The 14,126-nt window shown below is 43.5% G+C and overlaps 1 protein-coding gene across 9 annotated transcripts in view; it reads left to right on the top strand.

Annotated features, from left to right (window-relative positions):
• The window catches only part of FAM120A (family with sequence similarity 120 member A), a 113,987-nt gene that overhangs the window by 43,905 nt on the left and 55,956 nt on the right, over nt 1–14,126 (top strand). For all 9 annotated transcript variants that reach the window (XM_034967765.3, XM_055091743.2, XM_034967759.3 and 6 more), the window contains exons 4-5: nt 1,472–1,600; nt 2,793–2,889. In XM_034967765.3, the coding sequence (XP_034823656.1) occupies nt 1,472–1,600; nt 2,793–2,889 (226 nt within the window). The remainder of the gene's footprint in view (nt 1–1,471; nt 1,601–2,792; nt 2,890–14,126) is intronic.

Here is a 14,126-nt window from a genome sequence, read left to right as displayed (position 1 = left end):
TCCATCTCAAAAAGGTGCTTTCTTTGCTTGTCCATAACAAGTACTTCCTCATTTATTCAGGATTTATCATGAGATTTCAGCAATTTGGTTACATCTTCAGGCTCCACTTCTAATTCTGATTCTCTTGCTATTTCCACCACATCTGCAGTGACTTCCTCCACTTAAGTCTTAAACCCCCTCAAAGCCATTCATGAGGGTTGGAATCAACCAAGTCTTCCAAGCTCCTGTTAAGGTTGATATTTTGACATCTTCCCATGAATCATGAATGGTCTTAATGGCATTCACTTACTAGAGTAGTGAATTCTGTCCAGAAGGTTTTCAATGTGCTTAGCCCAGATGCATCAGAGGAGTCATTTTCTATGGCAGTTCTAGCCTGATGAAATGTATTTCTTTAATAATAAGACTTGAGTGTCAAAATTACTCCTTTATCCATTATGGGTTGTGGAATGAATGTTGTGTCAACAGGCATGAAGACAACATTCATTTCCTTGTATGTTAACATGCAAGGGCTGGTCCCTCTGCAGGCTCTCGGGAGGATCCCGGCCCGTCCAGCCTCGAGCATCTGAGGCCCTGTCATGCTGCATCACTGCCTCCTTTCTCCACATTTTGAGGACCCTGTGATTCCCTTGGGCTTGTCTGGATAATCCAGGACAGGATTCTTATTTGGAGGTCAGCTGACAGGCAGCCTTCATTGAATTTTGCCACGCAATGCAGCATATTTGCAGGTTCTGGAGAGGAGGATGTGGACAGCTTTGGGAGGTCATTGTCCTGCCTACCGCAAAGCTCTTATTAGGTGGCTGGTCTTCTTTTTCAACCTGTTAACTTAACGTTTTTCTAGTGTCAGCTGTTTTTGGCTAATGAGATGTTCCTACTCTTTATTTGATATTCTTTGTCACTTTCCTCAAACATGCCCCTCAACAGGCAGTGATACCATTTTTCTCCAGTTAGAGCTGAAGTTGGCCTTTGAAGGTGGATTCAAGGACTTGGTAACTGCATTTCTGCTTACAGTTTCAGGGAGTCCTGGGCTCTAATCTAAAGATTCTACTTGTGCAGGCCTTCATCTTTGTTGGTTGGTGTTGAAAGAAAGGGAGCGAATGGTGGCTCCAGGCCTTCTCTCTGGGCTGCTTTGTGCTTCGCTTGTTATGGGTGCAGGTCCTGGCCTTGGAATTAATCGCAAACAAGTCTTGGACTTCTCAGAAGTGGTGGAAGACTGTCAGATGCTCTTTTCACCCAACACAGTTTAAGCAGCTGAGTTGTATTTCATCCACTGAAAGGAAAATCCAGTTCTTGAGCTTCAGAATGTGAACGGCTTAGGAAAGTCTTAGGGCCAAGATCTTACAAGTGGACTATCATGGGGCACTGATAAGATCTTAGATGGTAGCTCCTTGTTGAATTTCTGGCTCCTGCATTCAGATTAGCCTGGTACTGGTTGCTCACCATCCACTGTTGACACTTGCGTTTGTTTTCTCAGGTCCGGGCCCACCAGCTGGTCTTGCCACCTTGCGACGTAGTGATCAAAGCCGTTGCTGACTATGTACGCAACATTCAGGACACCTCTGACTTGGATGCCATAGCTAAAGATGTTTTCCAGCATTCACAGGTAAAAAAAAAACAAACAAAACAAAAAAACAGATTCATGGGATACGACGTTGCATAGTGGTGTGGCCAGGTTTGGAAGAAGGGGACTTGAGGGTGCAAGCTGACTGGATGGGTCTGAGAGCTCTTGCTCAGGCCACTGGAAGAAAGCTGCAGGTTGCAAGGCCAGAGGCTGAGGTAGCCTGGTCATGTTCCCTGCCAGCCAGGAAGTCTCAGCCACTTCACCCAGCTTTTGCAGGCTGAGTAAAAGGAGGGAGATTCAGTTAGACAGTTGGTGAGGTCTCCTGCTCATAAGTTCTCGATCTTAACTTAATAGGATCTGTATTTCAGAGTTTTCAGAACATGAACTGTATCAAGTCAGTCATATGGCATTATAAATCTCTGATTTGTCTGTTTTCTTCAGGTGATGGACAGGGATTTTCTTCTTTTTTGGGGAAGTAGGTGCGCCAACAAGTTGGCATCAGTAGAATAGGCAAGGCTCTGTGAAACTCCTGCTGTGTCTCTAGAGAGCTGAAATGCAGCCAGGCACGGTGGCTCATGCCTGTAATCCCAGTACTCTGGGAGGCCGAGGCGGGCAGATCACGAGGTCAGGAGTTTGAGACTAGCCTGGCCAACATGGTGAAACCCTGTCTCTATTAAAAATACAAAAATTAGCCAGGCGTGGTGGCGGGCGCCTGTAATGCTAGCTACTCGGGATGCTGAGGCAGGAGAATCGCTTGAAACCGTAAGGCAGAGGCTGCAGTGAGCGGAGATCATGCCACCGCACTCCAGCCTGGGTGAAAGAGCGAAACTCCGTCTCAGAAGAAAAAGAGAGAGCTGAAACCCTGGGCAGGAACATCCCCAATCTGTCACTGCCATCCGTTCCCTTGGTACAGATGGCTTGAGATTCCTCTCTGGGCAGGACCAGAGACCGAGCAGAGTGGAAGTCAGGGAAGTCCTAGAGCTAGAACCCAGGGCCCTGACTACCACTTTGGAGTTCTGCTCTTGTGACTACATTGCTTTAAAAGAATTCACGTTTGGTTTGATTCTTTTGTAGTAATCTATTGATTTTCCCTGAAAGTTTTAATGTCATTCAAAATTCTTCTCTAACTTGAAAAGCTGTAGAATATTATACATGTGCTGAATTATAAAAAACATTGTGATACACATGACCAGTGGCACACTAATTTATGAAGGTTTTCCTGCCTTTATTTCAGTCTAGAACAGATGACAAAGTTATTCGATTTAAGAGAGCAATTGGATATTATTCAGCGACTAGTAAGCCTATGTCATTTCATCCACCACATTACTTAGGTAAGTAAATAAAAGCCTGTGATCAATATTGACCATATGATAATCCAAGTAGGTTTAAATATTCACCATATAATCTTGTAGGTTTATGTTTTTGAAACATGATTTTCTGTAGTTATGCCAGTAAGTATAGCCAAACTTCCTGGGCAGACTCAGTAGCAATCCCTGAAAATATTGAGGAGGAAGAGAACTTAACAGCCTTCATAGGATGAAGAAGAATCAGAGGGCATTGTGCAGATGAGGCAGCAGGTCGAGGGGATGTTGACATCTTGGCAGCTCTGAGATATCCGCTTCTAAATACAGAATTGCCTGAGGACATAGAAGGGCCTCCACAACTGCAAGTGATTTCATAAATGCAGTGTATTTGTAGTCTCTCTTTTCTTGACCCCTGCCTTTTTTTTTTTTTTTTTTTTAATTCTTTTTTATTGTTGAGCAGAGTCTTGCACTGTCGCCCAGGCTGGAGTGCAGTAGTGTGACCTTGGCTCACTGCAACCTCTACCTCCCAGGCTCAAGTGATTTTTGTGCCCCAGCCTCCTAAGTAGCTGGGATTACAGGCATGCGCCACCATGCCCAGCTAATTTTTGTATTTTTAGTAGAGATGGGGTTTCACCATGTTGGCCAGACTTGTCTCGAACTCCTAGCCTCAAGCGATCTGCCCATCTCAGCCTCCCAAAATGCTGGGATTACAGGCATGAGCCACCATGTTCAGCCTGCAAAAGACCAAAAGTTAATTCAGAGATTTGAAATTGGGAAATAAAAATATTCATAAGCTGTTAGCCTGAAGCCTGCTTCATATTGAACGTCTTGTGGAGGTTATAAAGCACTAAACTGTAAGTAGAAGTATGAGAAATAGACCCCAACTCTCATTTAAATTGTGTTGTTTGCTTCATCTAAGTTAACAAAAGAATGATTGCATGTTCAAGAGACTCTTACTGGAAGGAGACTTTTTATTTATTTGAGAAGACTAATTCCAAGATTGAAAGTGGCCTTAAGAGCTGCACCCTTCATTTATTCAAGCATAGTGTCTGCTGTATGCTAGGAACTGGGCATTGGAGATCAGAGGCATGGCACTGGCTTTGGCTGCCTATGTATGTGGCTGGGTGGTGGACAGGGAAACATGGCCTGTGCCGATGCCCTGTAATAAAGGAGGTAGGGCTTGTAACCTGGAGATGGGCATGGAGTGGCTGAATCTCCACTGCGAAGTCAGTAAATGGCAGCAGCCTCCCAGTGGGGCTCTTGGCTGCTCTCTTGCTCCCCTGCAATCCATTTTCTTCCCAGCAGCCAAAGTAATGTTTAAAAATGGCAATTGGACTGTGCTACTCCCATGCTCAGAATTCCCCATTGGCTTCCCGTCACACTTGGAATAAATTCCCAACTGCTTACCTTGCTTCCTCCCCATCATCTGAGACTGCTGGCTTCTCACTCCTGAGCGCAGCCTCCTTTCTTGCCTTGCATGAACCAAGCTAGCTTCTGCCCTGGGCCTCTGGGCCGGCTTTTGTGCCTGGAGGGCTCCTTTCTCTGACCAGCTTGTGTTTGTGCCCTTCTGATTTGTGAGATCCAGGCTGTCGTGTTCTCCTAGGTCTGCCTGGCTTTAAATGTCTGCACACTCCTTGGCTTCTATTTTTCACCACCACCACCCCTTCCCCCGTCACTCCCCACAATGTAAAGTCTAGGGTAATGAGGGCCTATTAGTCACCTTTACTTTTATATCCCCAGTGGATAAATATTTGACTGAATGAATTGATCCACTTGGTTTTTAAATCAAGAGAGTGAAGTGATGAGATGTGTTTTAGGATTATTTTTGGAAAAGGGGGCACAGAGCATCAGCAGGAGGGAGACTAGCTGTATACTGTTTCATCAGTTAAGGTGAGGCATTATGGGACCAGATCTCAGTGTGTCTACTATATACCCTGCACACAGAAGATGTCTAATAATTGCTTGTGGGAATGATGGGGAGCATGAACATTGCCACCTGTGGCCTACTGCCTCCTGACCTCGAGCTCCCTATTTTATAGAATGGGGTCATTATGTGAATATTGAAAGAGAAGGCGTATGTAAGGTGCTTTAGTGAAGTACTTGTTCAGTCATTCAATGCCCTTTTAGGTAATTCTGCCTATAAGAATAACAGATACTGTCTGATAGTAGATACTGTCATTATTCTTCTCATTGGCAGAATGGCCTCAACAGGCACTGAATGATTGGGCATTGGAATGAGCAGTGAGGAGCCTGAGGGAGCGCTCAGAGGTGGGGCCGGCAGTCTCCTGTGTTTCACTGACATTGTGCTCCTTTGGGACAGTCTGTATGGCAGGTGTAGTTTAGAAAGTCCTTAGAGTGTACTTGGGACTGGAAAATCTACTTAGGAGAAAATTAGGAAGATAAGTATAGAGAAAGGCAGCACACTTAACATTTGGCATTGATCTGGGCTCATAATTATGAAGATGTTTTGAATAGGCAAGGTGAGTTAAGTTTGAATATCTTAAAAATATGTTCTGTCAAGTGCTTTTGTGTTCTTATCAAATTATTAAGATTTTAGTTAAGTATTTTAGAGGTGAAGTTTACTCAGAATTTAGTTTCACTTTCATTTTCACTACTCGGTGGTTTATGGAGAACAGCAAAGTAACTGGTAGAGTTTGGGATGTTTGGGATGATAGTTTCAGGCAGCTTAGGGTAGGCATGAACTGCCTGTAAATCCTCCTGTACAGCATTCCCTGATGCTTCTGGCTGTTGCAGAAATGAGGGTTGTATGCGGAGGGACTAACAAAAGTACAGGCACAGAATGACAGCCAGGCAGGAAGTTTCGGCAGTGTAGAATTTTAAGATGACGGGTATGCAGTCTGGAATGGCAGGAGACAAGCCTGGAGAGAGGCTTCAGGCAAGATTGGGAAGGACGTTTTGTTTAAAGCTGCATACACATGATTTGGAACTAGCAGAAATGGATTCTTGTAAAAATAACTTTAGTTTTTTTCTGATAACTCTGAAGAAACATAAATTACATTAGCTGTCATTGATTTTTACCCCTGCATACTACTGGGATCCTACCAGTGAAACTAACAGGGCGAAGACTGGAACCTAAGTTGAAAGTCTAGAAGGAACAACATGGAGTCGGTGGGACCCTTTCTGGCACCCCAAGTTAGAACCCATGATATATTTTCCATAGAAATATTTTTATAAGTAGTAGATAGGTCCTAAGTGGTCTTTGGTGATCTGTCATAGAATCCAACCACAGTCCATTATATTATTCTACAGGAAAATAATTCAGAATTTTGAACAACCAATGTGGGGATATTAGTTTCTTGTTATATTAGAATTTATCTTATTAATCATTCAGAAATTGGAATATGTGTAGAGTTTTGAAGAAATTTTAGGGTAATCATATTATAAGCTTAGAGAGCATGGCTGTAGGGGAAAAACATGGGGCGAGTTGATCTAACCAGAGGTTTCTAAACTTGGCTGGAATTTTAGATTCCACCTCAAAACTGCTATTTTAGCATCTTAATTGGGCCTTAGGAATTTATATTTTTTAAAAAGGAATGTTCCTAGCTAGGTACCAGTTGGCCTGGCTTTTAGGAACCACAACTCATCCTCTGTGCCTTTCTTTGTAAGCCTGTAAATCTATCTGCAATATTGAGAAAAATACCTCAGATCTCTAAACAGTTATTGGGTAGTGTAGAGTTCTTAGGAGGACACATACACACACACACACACACACACACACGCACACTTGCAATATAGTCTCCCAGAAATCGTGTATTTTGAGATGATTTTGAAAATAAGTGGTGGTGAGATGCATACTTATTTTTAAGCATTCACTATGTCATAATTACTAAGCGAGGACCTGCCTATCTGGAAATGGTTGTGATTTGTTCTTTCTGTCTCAGCATGTAAAATCTGCTATAGCTCACCAGGAAATCACCAATCTAAATGCAAGCACAAATAAGATATGTGATAGTTGAGATTTCAAAATATTTAGTTCCCTAGTTAAACCAGTTGCTTCAAAATCATTGGTGGAATTTACTAAAGTAACAAGTAACACAACTAACACTGAGGTCTCACCTCAGATCTGTGGATGTGGAATCTGTGGGCACAGATCCTGTGTGCAGGTGAAATTGAGGCTGAAGAAGTATCCACTGTGTCATTGGCCTTCCTTAGTGAAAAGTAAATGGGCTCCTACTACACATTTTAATTACACATTTGTTAGAATGATTAACATAGAAAACACCAACAACACTAAATGCTGGTGAGGATGGGTAGCAACAGATTGTGTTGCTAATGGGATTGCAAAAATGGTACAGCGACTTTGGAAGACAGCTTCGCAGATATTTACAAAATTCCCAAGTCATGCTTGTTGGTGTTTGCCCAAAGGAGTTGAAAACTTATGTCTATGCAAAATCCTGCACACATATATTTAAAGCAACTTTATTCATAATAGCCAACGCTTGGAGGCTACCAATATGTCTTCAGTAGGTCAACAGGGAAATAAAGTTTGGTATATCTAAGCAATGAAATAATCAACACTAAAAAGCAATGCGCTATCAAGCCATGAAAAGATGCAGAGGAACATAAGTACATATCACTAAGTGAAAGAAGCCAATCAGAAAAGGCTACATACTGTGCGATTCCAACTATAGGACATCTGGAAAAGGCCAAAAGTATGGAGGCAGGAAAAAGATCAAGGGTTGCCAGAGGTTGTGGGGAGGGAGAGATGATTAGGCAGATTTTTGGGGCAGGGAAACTATTCTGTATGATACTGTAACAGTGGATACATGGCATTATACTTCTAGCCATATCCAGAATACGTACAGCACCAAGAGTGAACCCTAATGCCAACTGTGGGCATTAGGTAATCATAATGTAGCCAGGTTTGGCTCATTGGTTGGAACAAATGTGTCACACCAATGCGAAGTGTGTACTCTGCTCAAGATTTTTGTAACCTTGAAACTGCTCAAAAAAAAAAAGTAGATATATATATATATTTTAAAGTAAAGAGCTCGTTGATTTGTGCATTTCATGACAGGCAGTATGCTGGGTGCTGAATGGTGTGGTAAATAAGAGAGGAGTTACCGTTGCCCCTACAGATGAATATATAGTGGGGAAGTGAACACCAGGGAATCCTGCAGGAAAGAGAACAGGAACCTCAAGGAAGACCAACCTGATTGAATCAATCTACGATTAAAATGGCTGATTCTGATTGATTAGATTATTGTTGAGTGGGGTTTGGGGGTTCAGGCATCTAGCAAGGTGCCAATATGGGAGGAAGTGTATTCCATGCAGGGGAGGTGGCATGTGAGAGGTCCTGAGGTAGGAGGACATAGTGAAGAAGAAAAATAAGAAGAATGTGGCTGAAGCACAGAAAGCGGGGAGAGTGGTCAGGTGATGCTGAGAGCGGCAGTGCAGTTGCCAGGCACCACCTTGGATTTTAGACTTTATTCTTAGAACGTGAAAGCTCATGGAATAATTTTTACCTGTAAAAAAAATGATTTTGTAACTATCATACTACAATGTGTTAGTCTTAGAACATTACTAATATCTTAGCCCTCTTATATGTCTTCGCTGGTTGCATTCCTCGACTCTCTACCACCCTCAATTTTGTATTAGTTATTCTGTGCTTCTCTATATAATTTTATCGTGTCTGTATGTCTGGATACTAAATAGTTTCATTTTGTTTGTTATGAAATAAAATCATATAGCATGTACTCCTCTGACTTGCCTTCTTAATATTTTTATTATTGTGTTTCATTCATGTTGGCATAGTTCATTTTTTAATGCTGTGCAGCATTCCATTGTATTAATATATATTTGTCCATTCTACTGTTGATGGAAAATGGACTGTTTCCAGCTGCTTGCCATGATGGATAGCGCACTTGTGAACATTGTTTCATGTGACCTGATGTGCCCAGGAGTGGAATTCCAGGGAACCTCCAGGGTAGGGCCCTGTTAAAGCCTCTGCTGCTGCCGGACGCGGATACACCTATTTATTCTCCTGGCAGAAGTGAAAGAACCCTCTCGTTGCTCCACGTTTTATTATTTTTTGGTCTAGTGATTATGAAACTATATCCTGTAAAGGTTTCAGTTGCATTTCCCTGATTACTAATGAGGTTGAGAATCTTTATGTTTATGGGCCAGTAGGGTTTCCTCTATTGTGAAATGCTTGTTCATGTTGTTCGCTTGTGTTTTTTTGTTTTTTTTTTTTTGAGAAGGAGTCTCGCTCTGTCACCCAGGCTGGAGTGCAGTGGCGCAATCTCGGCTCACTGCAAGCTCCGCCTCCCAGGTTCACGCCATTCTCCTGCCTCAGCCTCCCGAGTAGCTGGGACTACAGGCACTCGCCACCATGCCTGGCTAATTTTTTGTATTTTTAGTAGAGATGGGGTTTCACAATGCTAGCCAAGATGGTCTCAATCTCCTGACCTCGTGATCCACCCGCCTCGGCCTCCCGAAATGCTGGGATTACAGGCGTGAGCCACTGCGCCCGGCCTGTTCGCTTGTGTTTCTGTTGGTTGTTTTTCTTTTTGCTTATTCATAGGGATACTTAATATATATATTGGATGCTAGTCAGATAAATGGACTGCAAATAATAATCTTCAAATCTGTGGCTTGCATTTTTCTGTCTTCATGATGTGCTTTGATATCAGAGTTCTTAATGTCAAATACATGAATTTTTCCCTTTATTGTTTGTACCTTTAAGTCCTATCCTGTATTTATGGATGAAATGATGTCATGTCTGAGATTTGCTTCACAATAATGCAGTGGTGGGCAAAGAAGGGTGGAAGTGCAGATGACACGCAATAGGCCGTGTGCTGGTTAATTTTGAGGGTGGTTGATAGATATGTGTGGCTTATCGTACGGTTCCCTTTTTTCTTGTGTCTGTTTAAAGTGTTACATGAGAAGGAGAAAAAGAAAACATAAAGGAAGAATTCCTCCCTAGCCTGAGGTGATAAACATTTTGTCTTCTAAAAGTTTTATTTATGATTTTGCCCTTTGATACTACCTGGCACTGAATTTTGTTTATGGTTTGAGTGAGGGAATTCAGTTTCTTGTTCACCATGTGGAGAACCTGTTGCCTTAGTATTGTCCACTGAGAATGCTATCCTCTTCTGACATATTGAGTGTCTCCATGTGTGGGTCTGTTTCTGGGCTCTGTTGAATTTCTGATTATCTTCATGCCACAGGATTATGCCGTTCTAGTTGCCATAGCCTTGTAATAATACTTGATGTCTGATTGGGGAAATCTGCCCATGTAATATTTCTGCAAGAGGTCGAGACTGTTCTTGATCCTTTTCACTTTTATGTACATTTTATGATCCTTGTGGAGATATTGATTGGAATTACACCAACTCTGTAGATCAATTTGGAAAGAATAAAATCTTTATTATTGAGTGTACTAAAGAAAATGTTACATTTCTCTATTGATTTGAATTGTCCTGAATATCTTTCCATAAACTTGAATTTTCTTCATTAAGCATTCATAACATCTTTTCTTAGAGATATTGCTAAATATTTATTTTTGGGTGCTATTTCTATGTGTGTCTTATATTTTCAAATTAATACTGTAAGTTGATTTTATCTTAACAACTTTGCTCAGTTCTTATTAATTTTCATAGTTTATTTGTATCTTGTTTTGGCTGATTGTGTCTCCTCTAGTATCTTTTTGATCTTCCTGATCCACTGAGCCAGCTGTGACTTAGGGCATGATTTTTTTTTTTCTTCTTCTTTTTTTTTTGTTTTCAAGATGGAGTCTCGCTCTGTCGTCCAGACTGGAGTGCAGTGATACAATCTCAGCTCACTGCAACCTCCACCTCCTGGGTTCAAGCAATTCTCCTGCCTCAGCCTCCCGAGTAGCTGGGATTACAGGTGCCTGCCACCATGCCCGGCTAATTTTTGTATTTTTAGTAGAGACGGGGTTTCACTGTGTTAGCCAGGCTGATCTCGAACTCCTGACCTCATGATCTGCCCACCTCGGCCTCCCAAAGTGCTGTCCACAAATGGACAGGTGTGAGCTACCACACCTGGCCAGGGCACGATTTTTAATAGAAGGTGCGATGGTGACTGTTCTTGTCTAGCCCTTGATCTTAAGGGGGAGTCTGATGTCTTGTCATCTTAACCCTTAGCATTATCTCCTCTACCTTTTCCATGTTAAAGAAATATCCTCATGAAAGAGTTTTAATCTGGGAGTGGTGTGCTGAGGTGTGCATTTGAATTGCTCGGGCCTCAGTGTGCAGAGGGGATCAGAGTGGGCAAGGGCAGGTATAGGGAAAGGAGTGGGAAACTCTTTCAGTATTGAGGCAAGGCATGGTTGCAGTCCCTGGGGCAAGTTCTCCTCTGTGGGAGGCAGGAGTGCTGGGTGGATTTCATAGGTTTTTGGGAGATGGAATAAGTAGATAGTAGATATTGATGCTTGATTATAGAAGCTCAATGAAAAGAATTCGGGGGAAATGGCTCCCAGAGTTTTGGCTTGAGCAGCTCAGGTGAGGATGCCATTAATGAGATAAAGATGATTGGAGGAAGAGCAGATTTGGAGGATGGTTTTGGACACGAATGTCGAGGCGCCTTCTAGGATCCCGGTGGAGATGGGAAACAGGCATTAGAATGCACAGGTGAAAGCAGAGTGAGGAGCTAAGCTGGAGTCATGGGTTGCAGCTTTGCTGGTGTGTAATGCTGAGAGGAGCTGTGGTGGTGGAAGCGGAGGATAAAGAGATGGCGCCCCTGGGGCCAGATGCAGGAGGTGGGTGCACAGAAAGAGTGGCGCAGCGAGGCCAGGGGAGATACCCTGTGCACAGTTGTTAGCAGCGCTGAGTTCTGAGAGGTTGGGCAAGATGAGGGCGCTGCCTGATAGATGGAGTGTCAGTAGGACCACTCAGGGCAGGCTTCGGCTGAATTTGGAGCTCCCAAACCTTGTGTATGTACAATTGGTTGGCCCTCAACAAGAGGCAGTGGATCCTAGGAAAAGTCATTTTTAGCTTTCCTTCTTCCTCAGTATAGAAATTCGTAGAAGAGGATAGGATGGGTGGCAAGTACCACGCCTCTCTCCAGTCATTTCCATAAAGGGGTGGGGCTTTGAAATGCAGGGGAGAATTGAACAGGTTGAAGTTGTTATGGGGATGATGACTACTGAGAGAGAGGGGTTAAAGATACAGAAGGGAGTGGTTTTGGTGCACATGTGGTTTTACAGTGAAGGTAGGGGAGCTTGATGTCTCATAGCAGACAGCCTCCTGCTACCTGGTCTTTTGAAAGTCTAGCCTCCACTAAGCAGCATGGGGAGGTCACAGAGTGAGTAGACTGAGGGCATATGTGTAGAGCAGCCAGGCTGCTGTGTGTCAGAGAAGAAATTTGCAAATAGGACCATGTTGAAAAAGGTGCTAATCAGCACTAAGCAAAGAACAGACGCTACACAGTGATGAGCAACCTGGTCCTGGTCACAGCAACACAGTGACCTCTGGGTGTAGCAGCTGCCAGGTGCTTGGGAAGGGCCCCGTGGTGTGTTTCATTGGGACAGGAGCCTGTGGTCAGCCTGTGCCCTGACAGGTCCCCAAGGCTGGTCACATTCTACCAGACCAGACTGTGTCTGAGGGATCACCTTCCTGCAACGCCCAGTGACTGACCTGGATGCAGACCTAGGAGACAGCAGGCTGAGTGGCCTGGGGTGGGCACTGCTACCTCCAGCTCAGGCAGCCTGCCCAGGAGAGGGAATTCATGTTGTGAAAGTTACTTGTGACAAACCTGAGGGAGAAGCTGGGTTGGTCCTGGGGCTGGTGTTCTGGGCTCTGGCCATGGGGATCCTGCCCCTGCTTTGCTCTTGGGCATCACTCCATCCTGACTGAGAGGGGCTCCTGTGCTGTATGAGGTCTGTGTGTCCTGCTGCTCCCCTGACTTTTCCATAGAATAAACAGCCCTACTTCATATGTGTCACCACAGCCCTGATCCCTGTGTCGCATTGCTCAATAGATAGTGTTAACAGTTATTTTGAAAATACACACGATCTCTCTCCAATAACATACCCCCCAGAATCTGAGAACATGAGAAAATATCCCACTCGGAAGTTGGAAAGACAATATGTAAAGAATGATTTTAAATGCCAGATGACTGATCCTAAGCTGTGGAGAAAAGGTGTTCAGCCTCCAGGGAACTCAATGGCATGCCACTCAGACCCTGGAGGTCTGAACAGAGCCCACTGCAGGCTCTGGTGAGAAATCTGTAGTGTAACCTGCCTGAGTCAGCTGAGTGCTCTAGCAAAAGGACCAAAGGATAGAGGCAGGTCCTCTAGGGCAGAAAGAGTGGAAATGTGAAAGAGACCACATGGTGGCCCACACTGCCCCAGGCCATGCCTGGCTGACAGCTGGATGGCTGGACCCACCTGGACCCACCCGGTGGCCCTCCTGTCCTGTTGTGGTCAGGGCAGAAGTGGAGTGCCTGGGGCCTCCTGCAGAGGAGTGGGCTCAGCAGGGAGCATGGATGGCCGCGGGGGTTGGGACTGACCAAGCCTGGGGGCTATGACCCGTAAGTGGGGCCCATTATAGAAGCTGGTGATGACTTTCTTATTTTCTCCAGAGATGGTCTGGTACTCTGCAATGTGGAGGTGCCATATAATTTAGCCATGTCTCTGATGTCGTTGTCAAGAACGTGTTTAGTTTTTTGCTACTATAATGATTTTTTTAAAAATTTTATTTTCATGAGGTATTCAATATTATACTATTGCAGTATTTTACTAATAACCTTAAAAATTTGATATTCCTTAAAAATGTTATATTAAATCCTCACTTTGTCCTGTAGCTTTGCTTACTAGACTTGCCCTTTCTTAGATTTTTACTAAAGTTTTGTTGTTGTTGTGATGAAAAACTGTTAACAAAAAAATAGAAGAAACAGTAGAATGAGTGGTGGCGTACCTACTTCAGGTTATACAAATGGCAACCTGTGCTTCAGATCAGTCTTTTAATAAAAAAGAGATGCTTCAGGCTTTTCTAAAAGTCATGTACAGCCCCCTTGAACATGTTTTTATGTTTTCTCACCTCATATGGAATAATTAATACATTAATTTTAAATTAAATGCTGTGTCGTGCTTGCTGTTCTGCACTTGGTCTTTTTGAGATGAGTCCTAGTTCATCTTGATGAGTTTTTATCTTTAAAGCTAATGCAGATGACGTTGATGTTAAGCCCCGGAGGCTGACAGAATAAAGGGCACCAGAGGGAAGTCAGGGCATTACTCCCATTGAGTAGAACGGCCACTCATCTTGCCCTTCTGGTCCAGA

The sequence above is a fragment of the Pan paniscus genome, chromosome 11 (genome assembly GCF_029289425.2).
Source record: "Pan paniscus chromosome 11, NHGRI_mPanPan1-v2.0_pri, whole genome shotgun sequence".
Taxonomy (NCBI): domain Eukaryota; kingdom Metazoa; phylum Chordata; class Mammalia; order Primates; family Hominidae; genus Pan; species Pan paniscus.
The sequence above is the reverse complement of the archived record's forward strand: the minus strand, read 5'-3'. Positions and strand labels throughout refer to the sequence as shown.